The sequence below is a fragment of the Cervus canadensis genome, chromosome 6 (assembly GCF_019320065.1).
Source record: "Cervus canadensis isolate Bull #8, Minnesota chromosome 6, ASM1932006v1, whole genome shotgun sequence".
NCBI classification, from domain to species: domain Eukaryota; kingdom Metazoa; phylum Chordata; class Mammalia; order Artiodactyla; family Cervidae; genus Cervus; species Cervus canadensis.
Window position 1 is genome coordinate 10,684,491 of NC_057391.1, and position 20,586 is coordinate 10,705,076.

General features: G+C 40.7%; 2 protein-coding genes across 5 annotated transcripts in view; one reads left to right on the forward strand and one right to left on the reverse strand.

The window, feature by feature from the left end:
* The window catches only part of GPR137C (G protein-coupled receptor 137C), a 58,851-nt gene extending 41,745 nt beyond the window's left edge, over positions 1–17,106 (reverse strand). The window contains exon 1 of the mRNA XM_043470778.1: positions 16,566–17,106. Coding sequence (XP_043326713.1) covers positions 16,566–16,985 — 420 coding nt within the window. The 5' untranslated portion in view covers positions 16,986–17,106. The remainder of the gene's footprint in view (positions 1–16,565) is intronic.
* Positions 17,107–17,615: 509 nt separating this feature from the next.
* The window catches only part of TXNDC16 (thioredoxin domain containing 16), an 89,373-nt gene continuing 86,402 nt past the window's right edge, over positions 17,616–20,586 (forward strand). Inside the window, exons 1-2 of one of the 4 annotated variants that reach the window (XM_043470779.1) lie at positions 17,616–17,685; positions 20,083–20,204. The gene's annotated coding sequence lies outside the window, so the exon portion shown is untranslated. The other 3 variants (XM_043470781.1, XM_043470780.1, XM_043470782.1) reach the window with 3 other exon arrangements.

Consider the following 20,586-nt stretch of genomic DNA (forward strand, 5'->3'; position numbering starts at 1 on the left):
TGATGAAATTATACTACTTTAAACAGATCCCTTAAAGTTATAACAAAAAGATAACAAGGATACTTACTTCATAAAAGTTTGTCTTTATTTAAAACAAATTAGCTGCAAAGTTCAACTCTGCTAAAGTTAGAGATTGATTGTATCTGTGCAGATGAAAAGAATTTCTTTTAAATTCCTTTACCTTACCATGAATTTGCTCTACCATCCAAATCATTAAGCACTGATCTACATATGTAACAGTGCTAGGTGCTGAAGAGCACGCAAAACTTCCTTCAAAACAAACATACAATTGTGACTAACCTAAAGCGATGGACAGTGTAGTAGAGCGAGGCAGACACTGATGGTGTGTCATGGGATGTGTGGTACTTTCTTCATACTCGTTCAAACTTAGAACAGAATCAACTTCCCATAATTTAAGGTGTAAATTATTTTAACTAATGTTGTTCAGTCGCTAAGTCATGTCTGGCTCTTTGTGACTCATGGACTGCATGTCAGGCTTCCTTGTCCTTCTTCACTATCTCCTGGAGTTTGCTCGCATTCATGTACATTGGGTTGGTGATGCTATCTAACCATCTCATTCTCTGCCATCCCCTTCTCCTCCTGCCCTCAATCTTTCCCAGCATCAAGGTCTTTCCCAATGAGTCTGCTCTCCGCATCAGGTGGCCAAAGTACTGGAGCTTCAGCTTCAGCATCAGTCCTTCCAATGAATACTCAGGATTTGATTTCCTTTAGGATTGACTGGTTTGATGTCCTTGCTGTCCAAGGGACTCTTAAGAGTCTTCTCCAGCACTTCAATTCAAAATCATCAATTCTTCGGCACTCAGCCTCTCTTATGGTCCAACTCTCACCTCCATACATGACTACTGGGAAAACCATAGCTTTGACAATAAGGACCTTCGTTGGACACTTTAAGTCTTACTCTCATTAAATTTCAAACAAAACTCTGCACTTTTTCAGGAAGGATCCATTTCATTGAGGTATATGTATGCAGGTGTACAATTTGATGAATTTTGTCATACTTTAACAACCTAAGATACCACTATTTCTGTCAAAAACAGAATATTTCCACACCCTCTAAATTTCATCCTGCTTCTTTGTTGTACATCCTTCCCTTCTGGCTCAAGTCCTAAGCAATTGGTGATCTACTTTTTGTGTCTGGGTTTTCTAAAATTTAAAATAAATGTACTGATATAGTATGAGCTGAGCTCATTTTTGTTCATCTGACCTACTTAATTTTAGATTCATCCTTGTTGTGCTTATCACTAGCACGTTTCTATCTTACTGCCAAGTATACGCCTTTGTATACTTTATATCATATTTTGTTTATCCTTTTGCATTTTATGGATATCTGGGCCAATTTCAGTTTTGGCCATTGTGAATACAGCTACTTTGAACATTCACACTCAAGTTTTTGCAGAGACACATGCTCTCCTTTCTGTTGGGCATCTAGGACTTCAGTAGCTGTTTTATGATGTGTTTCACTTTTTAAAAAGTGTCCAACTGTTTTCAAAGTGATTATAAAATTTTACGTTCCTAACATCAGGGTATACTTTCTTATTAATCCACATCTTTGCCAATACTTGGTATAATCGTTTTAATTTCAGTGTTTCCAGTCAATATTTAATGGTATCTCATTGTTGCAATTTTCATTTTCCTGATGAGTAATCTTGAGCGTCTTTTCATGTGTTTTTTGGCCATGCACATGTATTCTTTTATCAAGTGTCTTTCAAAATATTTTGCCCATATACTTTGGATTTTCTTATTGTTAAGGATAATTAGAAAAAGAGAAATTAGAAAATATCTCAAGACATAAAATGATGTAGCTTTTTTTGATACACTGAAGTAATTTTTTCTCTATTCTTAGTTTGTTGAGTTTTTAATCATAGTGTTCAGTTCATTTCAGTTGCTCAGTCGTGTCCAACTCTTTGTGACCACATGGACTGCAGCATGCCAGGCTTCCCTATCCATCACCAACTCCCAGGGCTTGCTCAAACTCATGTCCATCGAGTTGGTGATGCCATCCAACCATCTCATCCTTTGTCATCCCCTTCTCCTCCCGCCTTCTATTTTTCCCAGCATCAGGGTCTTTTCCAGTGAGTCAGTTCTTTGCATCAGGTGGCCAAAGTAAGGGAGTTTCAGCTTCAGCCTCAGTGCTTCCAATGAATAGTCAGGACTGATTTCCTTTAGGATGGACTGGTTTGATCTCCTTGCAGTCCAAGGGACTCTCAAGAGTTTTCTCTAACACCACAGTTCAAAAGCATCAATTCTTCGGCACTCAGCTTTCTTTATAGTCCAACTCTCACATCCATACAGGACTACTGAAAAACCATAGCTTTGACTGGATGGACCTTTGTTGGCAAAGTAATGTCTCTGCTTTTTAATATGCTATCTAAGTTGGCCATAGCTTTTCTTCCACGGAACAAGTGTCTTTTAATTTCATGGCTGCAGTCACCATCTGCAGTGATTTTGGAGCTCCCCAAAATAAAGTCTGTCACTGTTTCCACTGTTTCCTCATCTATTTGCCATAAAGTGACGGGACCAGATGCTATGATCTTAATTTTCTGAATGTTGAGTTTTAAGCCCACTTTTTCACTCTCCTCTTTCACTTTCATCAAGAGGCTCTTTAGTTCCTCTTTGCTTTCTGCCATAAGGGTGGTGTCATCTGCATATCTGAGGTTCAGTTCAGTTCAGTTGCTCAGTCATGTCCAACTCTTTGCGACCCCATGAATCGCAGCACGCCAGGCCTCCCTGTCCATCACCAACTCCCAGAGTTTACTCAAACTCATGTCCATCGAGTCGGTGATGCCATCTAGCCATCTCATCCTCTTGTCATCCCCTTCTCCTCCTGCCCCCAATCCCTCCCACCATCAGGGTCTTTTCCAATGAGTCAACTCTTCGCATGAGGTGGCCAAAGTATCCGAGGTTAAATTTTGTCAAATACCTTTTCTGCGATCTATTGAAAACATGTGACATCTTTTGTTCTGTTAATATGGTGTATCACATCGATTGATTTTCCTATACTGAACCATCCTTACATCTCAGGGGTAATTCCCACTTGGTCATGGTGTGCTGTTGGATCTTTTCAATGTGCTGCTGGATTCAGTTTGCTATTATTTTTTTGAGGACTTTTGAATCTATGTTCAATAGGAATACTGACGTGTAGTTTTCTTTTCAGGTGGTATCTTTGACTTTAATATCAAGGTGATGATTGTCTCACTGAACTTGTTAGGAAGTGTTCTTTCCTCTTCAATTTTTTGGAAATATTTGAGAACTGACATTAATTCTTTAAATATTTGGTTAAATGGTCCAATGAAGCCATGTGTGTCTGGAGTTTTTTTTATTGGGAAGTTTTTGATTATTGATTCACTCTCCATGTTAATTATAGGTCTGTTCATACTTTCTTCATGATTCCGTCTTGGTGTGTCTCTGGGAGTTTATCCATTTCTTTTAGGTTACTCAAGTTTTGGTACATAAATGTTTATAGTAGTCTCTTATGATCCTGTTTATTCTGTGGCATCAGTTGTAATGTCTCATCTTTCATTTCTACTTTTACTTATTTTGTCTTTCTTCTTAATTGGCTAGCTAAGAATCTGTCAATCGTTTTGCTTTTCAAAAAACTTAGTTTCATCAATTTTTATATTATTTTTAAATTCTCTGTTTTGTTTATTTCTGCTCTAGTCTTTCTTATCTCCTTCCATCTGCTAATTTTGAACTTAGTTGGTTCTTCTTTCCCCCAGCTCTGAGGTATATAAAGTTAGGCTGTTCATCTGAGATCTTTCTTCTTTTGAAATACAGATGCTTATTGCTTTAGAAATCTCTCTTAATACTGCTTTTTCCACAACCCATCATTTTTAGTATGCTGTTTCTTCTTTTGGCATAACTTATTTTCTAATTTCCTTTTTGATTTCTTCTTTGACCCAGTGGTTGTTCAAGAGTATATGAATTTCCATATAGTTGTAAATTTTCTAGTTTTACTTCTGCTACTGAGTTCTAGTTTTACTCCATTGTGGTAAGAAAAGACACTCTGCATGATTTTAATTTTAAATATGCAAAGACTTGAGAAGAATGTATATTTTATTGTTGTTGTGTGAAATGTTCTATATATGTCTGTTAGTGCCATTTGGTCCACAGTATTGTTCAAATGCTTGGTTTCTTTATTGATCTTCTGTCTGGATGCTTTATCCATTATAGAATGTAGGGCATTGAAGTCTCTCACAGTTATGATATTCGTGTCTTATTTCTTCTTTCAATTTTATCAATATTTGTTTTATATGTTTAGGTACTCTGGTGTTGGATGCATACTCATTCATGATTGTTACATCTTCCTGGTGGAGTCACCCTTTTGGCATAATATACTGTCCTTCTTTGTCTCTTATGACAGTTTTTGACTTGAAGAAACAGTGAAGAAAATATTGTCTAACTAAAGTAACACCATTTGAATGCAGAGTTCCAAAGAATAGCAAGGAGAAATAAGAAAGCCTTCCTAGTGATCAATGCAAAGAAGTAGAGGAAAACAACAGAATGGGAGAGACTAGAGATCTCTTCAAGAAAATTAGAGATACCAAGGGAACTTTTCTTGCAAAGATGGGTTTGATAAAGGACAGAAACGGTATGGACCTAACAGAAGCAGAAGATATTAAGAAAAGGTGACAAGGATACACAGAGAACTGTACAAAAAAGATCTTCACGACCCAGATAATCACGATGGTGTGATCATTCACCTTGAGTCAGACATCCTGGAATGTAAAGTCAAGTGGGCCTTATGAAGCATCACTATGAACAAAGCTAGTGGAGGTGATGGAATTCCAGTTAAGCTATTTCAAATCCTGAAAGATGGTGCTGTGAAAGTGCTGCACTCAATATGCCAGCAAATTTGGAAAACTCAGCTGTGGCCACAGGACTGGAAAAGGTCAGTTTTCATTCCAATCCCAAAGAAAGGCAATCCCAAAGAATGCTCAAACTACCACACAATTGCACTCATCTCATACGCTAGTAAAGTAATGCTCAAAATTCTCCAAGCCAGGCTTCAGCAATACGTGAACCGAGAACTTCCAGATATTCAAGCTGGTTTTAGAAAAGGCAGAGGAACCAGAGATCAAATTGCCAACATCCACTGGATCATTGAAAAAGCAAGAGAGTGCCAGAAAAACATCTATTTCTGCTTTATTGACTATGCCAAAGCCTTTGACTGTGTGGATCACAATAAACTGTGGAAAATTCTGAAAGAGGTGGGAATACCAGACCACCTGACCTGCCTCTTGAGAAACCTATAATGCAGGTCATGAAGCAACAGTTAGAACTGGACATGGAACAACAGACTGGTTCCAAATAGGAAAAGGAGTATGTCAAAGCTGTATATTGTCACCGTGCTTAATTAACATATGCAGAGTATATCATGAGAAATGCTGGGCTGGAAGAAGCACAAGCTGGAATCAAGATTGCCGGGAGAAATATCAATACCCTTAGATATGCAGATGACACCACCCTTATGACAGAAAGTGAAGAGGAACTAAAAAGCCTCTTCATGAAAGTGAAAGAGGAGAGTGAAAAAGTTGGCTTAAAGCTTAACATTCAGAAAACTAAGATCATGGCATCTGGTTCCATCACTTCATGGGAAATAGATGGGGAGACAGTGTCAGACTTTATTTTTTGGGGGCTCCAAAATCACTGCAGACAGTGATTGCAGCCATGAAATTAAAAGACGCTTACTCCTTGGAAGGAAAGTTATGACCAACCTAGATAGCATATTAAAAAGCAGAGACATTACTTTGCCAACAAAGGTCTGTCTGGTCAAGGCTATGGTTTTTCCACTGGTCATGTAAGGATGTGAGAGTTGGACTGTGAAGAAAGCTGAGTGCTGAAAAATTGATGCTTTTGAACTGTGGTGTTGGAGAAGACTCTTAAGAGTCCCTTGGACTGCAAGGAGATCCAACCAGTCCATCCTAAAGGAGATCAGTCCTGGGTGTTCACTGGAAGGACTGATGCTGAAGCTGAAACTCCAATACTTTGGTCACCTCATGCGAAGAGTTGACATCATTGGAAAAGACCCTGATGCTGGGAGGGATTGGGGGCAGGAGGAGAAGGGGATGACAAGAGGATGAGATGGCTGGATGGCATCACCACCTTGATGGACATGAGTTTGAGTAAACTCCGGGAGCTGGTGATGGACAGGGAGGCCTGGCATGCTCTGATTTACGGGGTTGCAAAGAGTCGGAGACGACTGAGCGACTGAACTGAACTGAACTGAAAGTAACACCTACATTCTTTGGTTATTATTTTCATAATATCTTTTTTCATACTTTTACTTTACTCTATGTGTGTCCTTAAGTTGAAAGTGAGTTTCTTATATATAGCATATAGTTGGGTCTTTCATTTTTTTAGTTCATTCAGCAACTCTTATGTCCTTTGACTTCAGAGTTTAATCAATATACATTTAAAGTACTATTAAAAAGAAATGATTTATATTGCCATTTTGTTGATGTTTTTCTTATAGTTCTTTGGTCTGTTATTTCTCTCTTGCTATCTTCCTCTTTTATTTTTTTTTTATTAATACATGTTGTTTTCTTTTCCCTTTTAATTTTGTGTAACTTCTATAGCATATGTGTGTTTACCTTAAGGCTTACAGAATATCCTACATAACAGTCTATTTAAAGCTGATAAATTCAATTGCATACAAACTCTATACTTAAACTTCTGCCCACACTCCAACCTTTTAGTGTCATCATTTATATGTTTATCTTGTGTATCTTTTAATATCTTTAAGTCTTTATTTTTCTATTTTTCTTACCTTTTATACCAGAATTAAGTTATTTACCCATCACCATTATAGTAATACAATTTCTGTACCTGTCTGTATATTTGTCTTCATTAATGAGTCTCATACTTATGTTACTTTTCAGTATCATTTTCAACCTGAAGAGCTTGCTTTGGCATTTCCTGTAAGACAAGTCTAGTAGTGACCTCTTCTAGCTTTTGTTTATCTGGGAAAATCATTCTCTTTCCATTTTTTGGAAGGATAATTTGCAGAGTATGTTATTCTTGCTTGGCAGTCCGCTGCCTGCCCCCTCCCCCTTATCCCTTTAATTAGATTATCCTGCTCGTTTTCTGAACTGTGAAATTTCTGCTGAAAAATCTCTCATAGCCTTATAGGGGTTCCTTCGTATGTGACAAGTTTTTTCCTTCTCTGCTTTCAAAATTCAAAGGTCTTTGACTTTTGATAATTTGATTATAACATGTCTTGGAGTGTGTGCATTTCTTTATATTCTTTTGACTTCTTGAGTCTGGATGTCTATTTTCTACTACACTTTTGGGAAGTTTTCAGTCATCATTATTACTGAATAACCTTTCTGGTATTTTCTTTTCTGTCTGGGATTCATTGTGTATATTGGTTTGACGGTGTACCAGTAAGTCCCTTTAGCTTTGTTCATTCCTTTTTCTTTTTTGACTGAATTATTTCCAGTGATTTGTCTTCAGATTCATTGATCCTTTCTCTTGTTTTATTATCCAGTCTGTTAACAAACCACTGAATTTTTCACTTTAGTTTTCATGTTCTTCAGCTCTATGATTTATGTTTTGTACTTTTTGATATATATACATATATACATTTTTGTTCACACTGCATGGATTGTGGGATTATAGTTCCCTGACCAGTGATTGAACTTGCGCCCCTTGCAGTGGAAGTGTGAAGTCCTATAACTGGATGATCAGAAATTGCCTTAATATTTTCTCTTTTGAAATTCTGCTATGTTGAAATTGTTCATGCTTTGGTCTGTTGCCTGTGATTAGCATCTTTACGATGGTCATTGTGAATTTTCTATCAGGCAAATTATATAGCTCTGTTTCATTGGGGTTTCTGGATATTTAGTTTTGTTTGAAACATCTTTGTCTAATTCATTTTTCTCAGCCTCAACTCTGCATTAGTGTCAGTGCATTATACAAAATAGGTACCTCCCCCAATCTTCATGCACTGGCCATGGACAGCAGAATACTATCATCAACCAACTTTTCCAGAGACTCTGGGGGCCTCGACCAACTCTTCCCCTCCTCAAGGAGTAGCAGGAAGTTGTAGTTTAGGTTTCTTCACTCTCTGCTGAGGAAGCAGGGTAGCTATGTAGTTTGCCAGTTGAAGGTGCTGTCCCCAATCTCCTCCAGGTGGCTAAACTGTATTGGGCACCTCAGACTTCCAAGACTGGTAAGATAGAAGGTCTCACCTCTAGGTGAGTACCCTCGTAGGGAGTACCCTACGAAACACTGGGGTGCTGGACATATGAAGCTCAGAGCTAGGAGGTCTCGTCCCAATTGTATGGCACTGCGCTGGGGTCAGGGACTCTAATGTGAGTCTGTCCCAAACCTCCTTACTGGTTTTGATGATTTCTGTTTTGTGTTCACCTGCTATACAGGAGACTTTCGATTAGTTTCTGGATTTCTCACACAGGGAATTTGTGAATTGTTGCTGATAGTATGTTTGTAGCGGGATGGAGGGTCCATCACTATCTTGCTGATGTCACCCCAACATGGCTTCTATTTTTTCCTGTTGTTGACAGTGTTACTGTGAGCAGAATTTTAGGTTGCTGGTTATTTTCTCTCAGCATTTTTAAGATGTTTCACCATCTTCTGGATTCCTTAGTTGTTAATGAAATGCCAAAATAAACTAATTTTCATTCCTTTTTTTGTAATATCTGTATCGAGTTGTTTTAAACACAGTTTGTCTTTGGTATTTTGAGATATTACTCTGTTCATTTTCCTTTAATCGGTCTTGGATTTTTTTTGGCTCTCTGAATTTTAAATTTAGCATCTTTCATAAATTTGGGCAAATTCTAAGTCATTATTTTTTAAAGTAATTTCTCTAAAATTCCAATACATTGGACCTGCTCATTATATCTTAATCCTTTAATCTCTGTTCTTATTTTCCATCTTTTACTTCTCTGAGATATATTCTGCGTGATTTCTTCCTCATATCTTTCAGCTTAGTGATCTCCTTTTAGCTATTTAATTTGTTCAGTTCAGTTCAGTTTGTAATTTAAAATTGTTCCTTCATTAAAAAATGATTTCTTTCCAAATATGCCTAGTTAATTTACATTATTTATCATATATCAATAGTGTTACTTTATTAAATCAAATAAATAGACATTTTATACTATCTATTTGATAATTTTGACATCTTTAATCTTTGAAAGGAAGAGTTCTCAGAGTGATTTTTCATTTTGAGCTCATGTTCCTTTGAATTTTGTCAGAATTCTGCGTTTATAGTATACTTCTCAATAGATTACTTGGATTTGCTCCCTCCAGGTGCTTGAGGTTACCACCAAGTCAGGGTAACATTAAACTACATTTTTCTGGTTGACCTTTTTCCTCCTCTAAAATCACAGAAGTGTGATTTCAGGCTTCAAACCTGTGTGAGAAAAAGCTTGCTATGCATTTTCAGAGAAGACATTTTTCCTCAGTTTGTACCTCCTTCACTCAGCGCCACGGCACAGACAAGCACAAATCCCACCACCAACCTCTGAGAACCTGTTTACTTTCTCCCTAATTCATCTACTTAAGATGTGTATTTCAATACTTCTGGCGTTAAACTGGAGGGGATGAGTTCTCTGATTAGACCTCACCACAAGGTATTGTCTCCAATGTCACCTCTTCATACCAATGTGCTGTCACCCCCCAGACATTGAAATTCAGGATTTAGGTTAGCAGGAAGCAGCAAGCAACCACCCCCAAGACAAACATCTGTGTGGTACTTTACAATTTCACATTCACTTCTTTTTTTGTGGCTTCTTGTCTCTGAAGAACTTCCTCACTTACAACTCATTCACTGAAAGGGATTAAATACTCTCTGCAGCATTTTAAGGCATTTCTCTGAGTCTTTGTTCAGCCAGATGGCCCTGGTTTCTACTTCTATAAACTAGGAGGTGAGGGTCATAAGCTGAGTAAGGAGGAAAAAAGTTTGCTGAAGAGTGGAAAAGGTTTGAAATGGTGGGAATTGGGAAAGTAAGATAAACACTGAGCACTAAATAATAAGCAGTATAAATGGTATTCAGAAAAGATCATAGAGAGGAGATCACTTGACAAGACTTTATAGCTCATGGGCTATACAGTAGTCTCATTTCTGATACATATTAAGACATAAAACCTTGGACAAATCACACTGTTTATACCTATCTATTTCATAGGGATTGTGAAGACATGTGTTGTGAAGTGCTTTGAAAATACTAAATCACATAAAATGTAAGACATTGTAATTATATCTTTGCCATAGAAATGTATCTAAAACTATTGCTTTACAGATGATCTCAGGAAAAATAGAATCAAGTTAATGGATATAACAGTTTACTAGATTTGGATAAAAACAGTTTATAATCACAGTTATGGATAAAAATCTAACACCGAGGAAAGTATAGTTTCCAGTAGATAGTAACTGACTCATGAGGTGAGACTTACTTGTTTTGCAGGCTTTTCTGTTTAATAGATTTGTTGAAACCAAATTAGCAAAGCCCTAATTATTATGGGCCATTTGCCATGATATAAAAATAGTTTTGCTAAGTAAAACTCTAATATATTAAAGCAACTCCATCAGTAAGATTTTACCTGTAGTAATCAGAAGTAATTAATCGAACCAAAAAAATCTAAGAGAATCTTAGCATTCATTTCATAGCCAATGTTTTAGGCACAAAATATAAAGATCCCAGAAAGTACACAAATAATTTACCTCATATATTTATCAAAATTAACTCTCAAATTTTAGATGGTTAAATATTTTCAAGATTTTGGTCTTTTCAAGATTGTCACCCAAAAATATATTCACTATTGTTCTATGAATTTAAAATATGATAAAGTAACTTCTTATCCTTAGGGAGTTTCTATTTTAGGTGGTAAAAGTACTTTTATGAGAAATCATACCATTATAACAAAATGGAAGTACCTGTTAAGTTGAACTCCACCATGTTCTCTGACATGCCATCAATATTTGGAAGAATACATCGAATGTCAGGGACAATGACAACAGCCATGTATATGAGAGTTAAGATTCTGAATTTAATTTTCCTAGCTGTATTGGCATTGTGATTTAGTAACTGCACTTTATTGTGATTAAGCAACTGGCACTCATGTTACAAAATTGCAAGAAAAAAATGTCAATATGGGTCATGGAGGTGAACTCATTGATTTTGGCATGCATCAACAATACTGCAAAGATACTATCAACTCTCATTTTAAGTCCTTTTACTTGTTCCAATGGTAGGTAGCATGTTTAATCAGATAATTTGTTTTAAAGACTGAACCCTTCTCTGGTAAAAGTACAGGAGTGTGAACTATTCTTTGGTAAGTACACGGTAAAGTACATGTTCTATTAATCATGCTGGAAAAAGTTCAATAGGTGTTTTAAACTTAGTGCATAGGTTTATTATTTTTTTCCAACTATTTGTTGCAGGAGATAAGTATGTAAATCTAATTATTTCAGAAAGCGCTACCTCCCCTTACCTGAATTCCATTCAAATATGGTCAAGAAAAGAAAGAGTGGTCTAGGCAGTCTTAACTTTTGAAAACTTATTTTTAGAATAATTACCACAATGTATTCGAAATAGTAATGGTTGTTTCACAAACTTTATTTTTATAGTGCTCTATGGTTCTTTGTAACTAAGTCTTTAAGTTAGAATTTAATTTTAAACTACTACTATATGTTTTTATATAGTAATACGTGAACCATGAACTTCCAGATGTTCAAGCTGGTTTTAGAAAAGGCAGAGGAACCAGAGATCAAATTGCCAATATCTGCTGGATCATCGAAAAAACAAGAGAGTTCCAGAAAAACATCTATTTCTGCTTTACTGACTACGCCAAAGCCTTCGACTGTGTGGATCACAATAAACTGTGGAAAATTCTGAAAGAGATGGGAATACCAGACCACCTGACCTGCCTCTTGAGAAACCTGTATGCAGGTCAGGAAGCAACAGTTAGAACTGGACATGGAACAACAGACTGGTTCCAAAAGGAAAAGGAGTACATCAAGGCTGTATATTGTCACTCTGCTTATTTAACTTCTGTGCAGAGTTTGAGTACATCATGAGAAACGCTGGGCTGGAAGAAGCACAAGCTGGAATCAAGATTGCCGGGAGAAATATCAATAACCTCAGATATGCAGATGACACCACCCTTATGACAGAAAGTGAAGAGGAACTAAAAAGCCTCTTGATGAAAGTGAAAGAGAAGAGTGAAAAAGTTGGCTTAAAGCTCAACATTCAGAAAACTAAGATCATGGCATCTGGTTCCATCACTTCATGGGAAATAGATGGGGAGACAGTGGAAACAGTGTCAGACTTTATTTTTGGGGGCTCCCAAATCACTGTGGATGGTGATTGCAGCCATGAAATTAAAAGATGCTTACTCCTTGGAAGGCAAGGGATGACCAACCTAGATAGCATATTAAAAAGCAGAGACATTATTTTGCCAACAAAGGTCTGTCTGGTCAAGGCTATGGTTTTTCCATTGGTCATGTATGGATGTGAGAGTTGGACTGTGAAGAAAGCTGAGTGCCAAAATATTGATGCTTTTGAACTGTGGTGTTGGAGAAGACTCTTGAGAGTCCCTTGGACTGCAAGGAGATCCAACCAGTCCATCCTCAAGGAGATCAGTCCTGGGTGTTCATTGGAAGGACTGATGCTGAAGCTGAAACTCCAGTACTTTGGCCACCTCATGCGAAGAGTTGACTTATTGGAAAAGACCCTGATGCTGGGAGGGATTGGGGGCAGGAGGAGAAGGGAATGACAGAGGATGAGATGGCTGGATGGCATCACTGACTCGATGGGTATGAGTTTGAGTAAACTCCGGGAGCTGGTGATGGACAGGGAGGCCTGGTGTGCTGTGATTCATGGGGTCGCAAAGAGTTGGACACGACTGAGTGACTGAACTGAACTGAAATGTTTTTAATTAGTGAGAAGTGGATACAACAAATACTTTAAAGAAGTCAAAAGTAAAATGAAACTGGCATTTAATATGACAGATTGGGTAATCAAGAAGCACAACTATTTAAAACAGATATAAGGGTCTTTTGGTTAAAAAAAAAGTCAAATGTTAAGTTTTAAATTTGTCACCATGTAGATTTTCCCTACCACTCTGCTGTAATACAAAGAACTCACTGGGAAAGCCTTATTCATTCAGAGTGATCAATAGCGCTTCCAACTACTTGGAATTGATATAAAAATTTGAATTAAAAAACTGGATATGGAACAACAGACTGATTTCAAATTGGGAAAGGAATACATCAGTGTGATATATTGTCACCTTGCTTATTGAACTTATATACAGAGTACATCATGCGAAAAGCCGGGCTGGAGAAGCACAAGCTGGAATCCAGATTGCAAGGAGAAATATCAATAGGCTCAGATATGCAGATGACACCACCCTTATGGGAGAAAGCAGAGAGGAACTAAAGAGCCTCTTGATGAAAGTGAAAGAGGAGAGTGAAAAAGTTGGCTTAAAACTCAACATTCCAAAAACGAAGATCATGGCCTCCGGTCCCATCACTTCATGGCAAATAGATGGGGAAACAATGGAAACAGTGAGAGACTTTATTTTGGGGAGCTCCAAAATCACTGCAGATGGTGACTGCAGCCATGAAATTAAAAGACACTTGCTCCTTGGAAGAAAAGCTATGATCATCCTAGACAGCATATTAAAAAGCAGAGACATTACTTTACTGAACGTTGTCTAGTCAAAGCTATGGTTTTTCCAGTAGTCATGTATGGATGTAAGAGTTGTACTATAAAGAAAGCTGAGCACCAAAGAATTGATGCTTTTGAATTGTGGTGTTGAAGAAGACTCTTGACAGTCCCCTGGACTGCAGAGAGATCAAAACCGTCAATGCTGAAGGAAATCAGTCCTGAATATTCATTGGAAGGACTGAAGCTGAAGCTCCAATACTTTGGCCACCTGATGCGAAGAACTAACTCATTGGAAAAGACCCTGATGGTGGGAAAGATTTGAGGAGGAGAAGAGGACGACAGAGGATGAGATGGTTGGATGACATCACTGACTCAATGGACATGAGTTTGAGCAAGCTCTGGGAGTTGGTGATGCACAGGGAAGACTGGTGTGGTGTAGTCCATGGGGTCTCAAAGAGTCAGACACAACTGAGTGACTGAACGGAACTGTTTTAAATACAGATTCCTTTTTATTTTTTCTATTGAATATGGAAATGATTTCTGGTTAAAAATGTCTCTTTTTAAACAGGTAAAAATATGTCTTTTAAGTATAGTTACGTGTCTTAAAATTGTTTGTTTTATAAAAAGACAAGGATAGATAAACAACTTACACTCTTTCTAGGAGACACTCCAAAAGGAAAAAAACTTTAGCCCAGCTTCTTTCCAAATTATGTTTTCTAGGATAATAGAACCTTGCTGTTTTTTTAAAAAGTACATGACAGAAACAAGATATCTATTTAATAGGAAATTAAATATCCTATTTAATAGGAAGACTTTTAGACATTTAAGTATCTTCCTCACTAGCTTGGAATAACAGCAATCAAAAGTCTGAAAATCCAATCTGGATATTGTGTAGTTTATGCTGTAGAAGTATATTTTCAGAATTTCAAGCTTAAATATAGATGCTTTTTCCCTATTGTGATAACGTTTAGTCAATTTGTGTTTACCTTAGGGTGAGAGGTATGACTGGGAGAAGGTACAAGGGGATCTCCAGGGCACTGAAAATGATGCATATCTTAATCCGGGTGGTGGTAACATGAGTGTATGCATATGCAAAATTTCACCTAGCTGTATATGTAAGCTTTATGTACTTTATGGTATATATTTCAAGAAAAAGTAAAAAGAGTGTTTAGCTACTTATGAAATGCCCAACTGTTTTACAATGAGTCATTAATATGACTTTGTTGGTCAAAATGGTATAGGGAAAAAACAAATTATCTGATACTCAGGGCTTAAGGACTGCTAATCATGCTTAGGCAAACTATATCTGAAGCTAGAGCAAAGTTTTAGTGATGAGATGTGTTGGTAGTGTATCAGAAATTGCCAGGAAGAACACAGTGTATCAGCTTAACTATAAAGGACTGAAGTATTGTAACAATTTAAGCAACAACCAGAAGATCAGAACATCTGCAAATAAACGATGTGACTATGACATGTTTATTTGATTTATTTACCCATGTTCTTATTTCTGCTTACTGTTTGGGTTTTTGTCACCGTATTGCTTGGACTTCCAAATGATTGGGAATTCTGTTACATATTCTTAACTGTTGTTTTTAGTGTGGTAAAAAGGTGAATTTATGATTATGCTTTTAAAATTATGCATTCAACTTCATAACTATTACTGGAGAAGAGTTGGTTTACGCAGGAAATACAAACACACAATCTGCCTTAAATGTTTATACTTTTGCTCAGAACCATGTTAATTCTCATCACCTCCAAAAGCCTTTGAGAGGATTAGCTGCATAGACCAACATTGTTCTATATTAGTCAGTATTAAGCATATGATGTCACCTTGTTTCCTCCCCTCCTCAAGCTTTTTTTTTTTTTGCGGGGGGGGGGGGGGAGTGGGGAGTTGTGTGTGTGTGTGTGTGTGTGTGTGTGTGTGTTTTGGTAATTCTCAAAATTCCGTGGCTTAAATACCACTAACTGGCACACATGATTGATAAACTTACACTCTCAAACCTGTTTGAAATGGGTCAAATGCCTAAGCGCTGCAGAACAATGCAAACCAACCAGCAATTCCTCATAAAAGAGAAAGGGGGTGTGATTAGGTGCCAGCTATTAAGCAAGTTATTGCAAAAACAGTTTGGTGGTTTGTTTCTGCAATAGGCGCAGGTTAAACTAGTATTTTCTCTTAATTAGCTGGAAAAAATAAAAAAGACCAGGCTTTAGGAGGTAGAATAAATAGTTGAGGCATGAAGCCACTGGGGCAAACACACTCGGGGCTTTACGGAGGTCTTTATACTGACCCTCGGGATTGGTTACTGATTATTAACCCCGCCGGGGAACTATCGAACGGAATCTGTGTGAAGCTTATCGAGCCCAGGGAAAGGAGATGCAGGAGGGAATATAAGCTTCTAATAAAAGAAACGCAGTAACAATAGCAGAGGAACAGCTCTGCCTGGTGACGTAATGGCTGGCAGCAGTCCAGCCTCAGCAGAGCTGCTGCTACCTCAGCATCCAACCTCTCTCAACACAGTCCAGCTTCGGCAGAGCTACCCCGGCTGCCACTTCTTGCGATGCCACTTTGTCGGTGCCACCGACACCTTCGCTTACAAGGGCCAGGACGCCAAACAAAGGCTGGTCCTGCTGTTTCAAGTTGTCTGAAAACACACTCTCACTCACCAGCCCCCCACCCCTCGCCCCCCAACTCCCCAAGCCCCTCAGTAGTCGAGTCAATCGGCTGCTTAAGTTTAGGGCCAGAAACCTGGCGCACACTCCAGGCGTGCCTCAGTTTCCCCGGGCTGCTCTCGGGTCCGCTTCTGCCGGTCCGCACCCCACCCCACCCCCAAGCCGCCACCGATCCTCAGCCCGAGTGAAACGCGGCGGCCCCACTCTCCCGCCCGGCCCCGCGTGCCGGTCCTCCCGCCTTACCTCCGCCAGGTAGAGGTTGAGGAGACAGAGCGTGGAGAACTGGAGACAGGAGGGGAAGCAGTAGAGCAGCCAGTGGGGGAAGAAGTGCAGGTGAGCGGGCGGCCGGAGCAGGGGCAAGGAGCCGCTGAGCGAGAAGGCGGCGGAGAAGAGGGTGGTCCTGAGCGCTGCCCACAGGAGACAGAGGAAGAGACAGAGGCTCTGGTAACTCAGCCGCCGCTCGCGGTATAGGAGCAGCCGCCACAGCTGCAGGTAGGCAAAGGCGAAGAGCGCGGCGTAGAGCAGGGCGTGCAGGATGCTCAGCGCCAACTGCACCGAGCCAGGCACCGCGGCGCCTGAGGCGGCAGCGACGGCGTCTCCGCCGCCCCCGCCGGGCGTCGAGGGCTCGCGGCCGGCCGCCGGACCCGGCACGGACACCCTCATGAGGGGGCTGGGGGGCGGGCGAAAGAGCGCGGGAAGGAAGGGGCCGGACTCGGAGCCGCCGTCGAGGGGGAGAAGGATGTCCCCCTGACCCCCCACCCACCCCAACCTCCAACCCCAGGAAGCGCCGTGACAGGACCCAGAGCCCCGCGGAGAGCAGCCGCGGCTCCTCGGACCCCGCCTCCTCTCCCCGCCCCCCCCACCCCCAGGGGTCTCGGCTCCTCCTGCTCCGGCTCGGCTTGGTAGATGCAAAAAACAACTCTCGGCTGGAGACAATCAGCTGAGAAACCCGAGCATTTGAGGCGCTCGCTCCGCACCTTGGGCTCCAGCCGATTGGCCCAGGAGGGCACGCCCCCTGGGCGCCGCGCTCGGAAGACCACAGGCCACAGGACCCGTCGCTCAGGGACCCCACGACCTGATTGGGCGTTCGCTTTCCCCGCTTGCTCCCTCCCGTTCTTTCCCCAACCACGCTGCGGATTGGCCCAACTACTGCACGGCCTACTCGCGCTGGCGGGCGGGCTAGACGTCGCCTGTCACCGGGTGGCTCTTGCCCGCCCCCTGCGCTTCCCATTGGCTGGAGAGGCCGCACGTAAGGCCCACGAGGACAGGGAGGAGCCTCGTGGGTTGTTTTTTGCCCAGCGGTACGACTCAGACGAGCGGTGCAGGCTGCGGCTGCGGAGGCGGGAGGACAGCGAACTCGCAGGTAGGGGGAGCGGTTCGCGGTTACTGGGCAGGCAAAGCACGGCCCCGCCTTCTGGCTCTCATCCTTCACGTGGAGAGAACTGTCGGTCCGCAGACCAGATCCCAGCCGGCAAGGCTTGTCCTCAGGTCTCGGGTACGTAGGTGGCAGCGCGGGTCCTGGAGACGAGGGCTATGGTGTCTGCAAGCAGGGATGCTTGCCGGCATTCGGACCTGGTGGGTCTCCCTCAGCAACGACCGCACCACCCGGCTGTGGAGTTTGGCTTAAATAGGGCCTCACCTGGATGCTTCTCAGGGATGTTTTGTTTTCTTCTTTTTCCCTAGCGTGAGCGCCTATAAAACGTGAGCTCTTTGTGGGGAGAGGGTAAGGAATGAGGCGAAGGCTGAACGGAAGATCTAAGGAAGAGACCTTTCCCTCCCTCAAGACATGTTCCAGAAGAGAGTGGAAAGAGAATGGGATGGGTATGGAAGCCGTCTCTGAGTAGGGAGAAAGTGGGCATTTAAAACTTAGAATTTGGGAAGATGCTGTGAGCGTTAAGTTAGGCAAAACGAGAGAATCAGAATTTTAAGTATTTGATGGATGTCTGGAGAGGAAAAGGGGAAGGGGAATAGTCTGTGCTTCTTGAATTCCAGATGTATTCCTTCAAAGATCTGGACCTGTGTGTGGGTGGGTGGTTGTGCTCTATCTAGGGCTCAGGGTTGTTTGGTAACAAAATGAGCCAAGTAGAGCAAAACGATGAGAGAATCATTTGTGTTCCCCTTAGGATGGGTGGCGCATCGTTATTTAAGTATCCGTGTGAAAGCTACTGCTACATTTATTTCTGTAGCTAAGACTCAGCCTTTCCTAACTCACCATCCTAAGAAGCGTGTTGCTGCCCTCTTTCCTAGCTAAGAGATTCACAGCGAAGGTAAACGTCTCCAGACTGGGACAGTAGTTCAGCCAGGCAGCACATGCTGCTGTGTTTTGGGTTCTGTATAGGGTGTGCGGACAAACTGATGGATGTTGAGGTCTGGTACTGTTCTGTGAAGATCCGTCAGTTGGAACACTCAGCTGAGCAGGTTGTCCTGTGCAGCCAGCCTGCAGTAGGCAAACTTGGAGAAGTTCACAGGCCTAATCCAACATCAGTGCTCTGCAGAAGGATCTTGGTGGTTGTTTTATTTTATTTTTTTTTTTGCAGCTTAAGGCATTTGCCTCATAGATTCATAGAGAATGTGGTTAGGACAGTACACTGATTTGAAAGGGTTCAGAGAGCTCCTCGCCCCAGTGAATTAACTGATTGCAGTTATGTGCTTAAGCACATCAGTTAAGCATGGATTCAGAGTTATGTGCTTTTAAACAGTTGCCAAATCGGGAAAGCCACTTATTTTCTGGCATGTTTTATTTTTGCATGTTTTATAATCAGTGAATCAGGTCATGAATAGATTTTCTCCATGAAGGGGTTTTTCTTTTTTCCCAAAATTCTCTACTCAAAGTGAGAGTAAACCACACATGGGCTTCCCAGGCGGCTCAGTGGTAAAGAGTCCGCCTGCCGATGCTATAGAAACAGGAGACGCAAGTTTGATTCCTGAGTCGGGAAGATCCCCTGGAGAAGAGAATGGCAACCCACTCCAGTATTCTTGCCTGGAGAATTCCTTGGATAGAGCAGCCTGGCAGGCTACAGTCCATGGCGTTGCAAAGAGTCGGACACAACTGAGCACGCACACACATGCTCATTTCACATCTTTACTTGTGAGATCTTTTTTTTTAAATTTCAGAGTCATAGGAAATCTGGATAGTCACCTTTTTCTCCTTCCTTTTTGGGGGCATGTATATGGGGAGGTGTAGATAGAAGATTTGCCTCACTCCCTCAGGGAAACTCTTTAAGTGGAGAGGTGTTGACTCCTTTTATTGCCTCCTTTGGGTCATAAATGATAAACTGTGAGATTTATCATTTATGAGATCTAATCAGCATTTTATTGGAGGCTGGTTCAGTGAACAGGTTCTGTTTTCCAATAGCACTGTTAAACTTTAAGAAAGATAATTTTTGACAGGATATTCTTAGAGGAACTTTGCAAGTACTATATGCCCCATTTGTTGCAGAATATGAAGTATGGCTTTTACCAGAGAATGATGCCTGCAGATTTTGGTGTATTTTGTTTAATGTTTAGAGTTACTGATTTCCTCTTTCTCAAAAGCGGAAACCGTTAGTTTTATGTTTAATGATAAGGGGAATTTAGGCCTTTACAGAGGAAACTAACCAAGGGTCTTCTAGAAAAGCTTGTGCCTGGAAAACCTAAAATTTGGAATGTGTCCCTGATGCACAATGATTGAATATTGTTGTTTTGGGAGAGGAGATTAGCACAGTGGTCTTTCAAACATTTGAAAGCAGAAGAATTGTTTGCCAAGTGTTGTTATTTATAGGACCCAGTTCCCAAATGAGATTGCTCCAACTGAAGAGGGCCACCAGCTGCTCCATCTGCACAGAAGAGCAAATCCTTGTCCACTCCTCTCACTAGCAGGAGGATCAGTGTTTTTCTCCTGAGGTACTTCCTCCTCCTTTCTCAGAATTCTGGTGCTGAGCAAAACAAACTTTTGTTGCTGTTAACATTTTATTTACAAGCTTTAGCCCTTTTTGTACTAAAACTTCATGCATCCATTCTTACAGTGTTTGTCATCCTCTATTTGTCCTTGGTTAAATGTCACACACTTTCCCCCAACTTTTAAATGACCTGTGCATGCATACTTGTTTAGAGTTTAGGGATGAAGCAGAAGTTATATCTTACATACTAACTCTGATTATTCAGCCAGGAGCATCGTATTGAAGAACTGAGGGCTCTTTCCAGGTGGAAAGGTTGAGTCTGCACTTTGTGGGGAGGTGTCTGTGTGTAGTATTGGCAAATATTTGCACATGAGTTCATTTTCTTT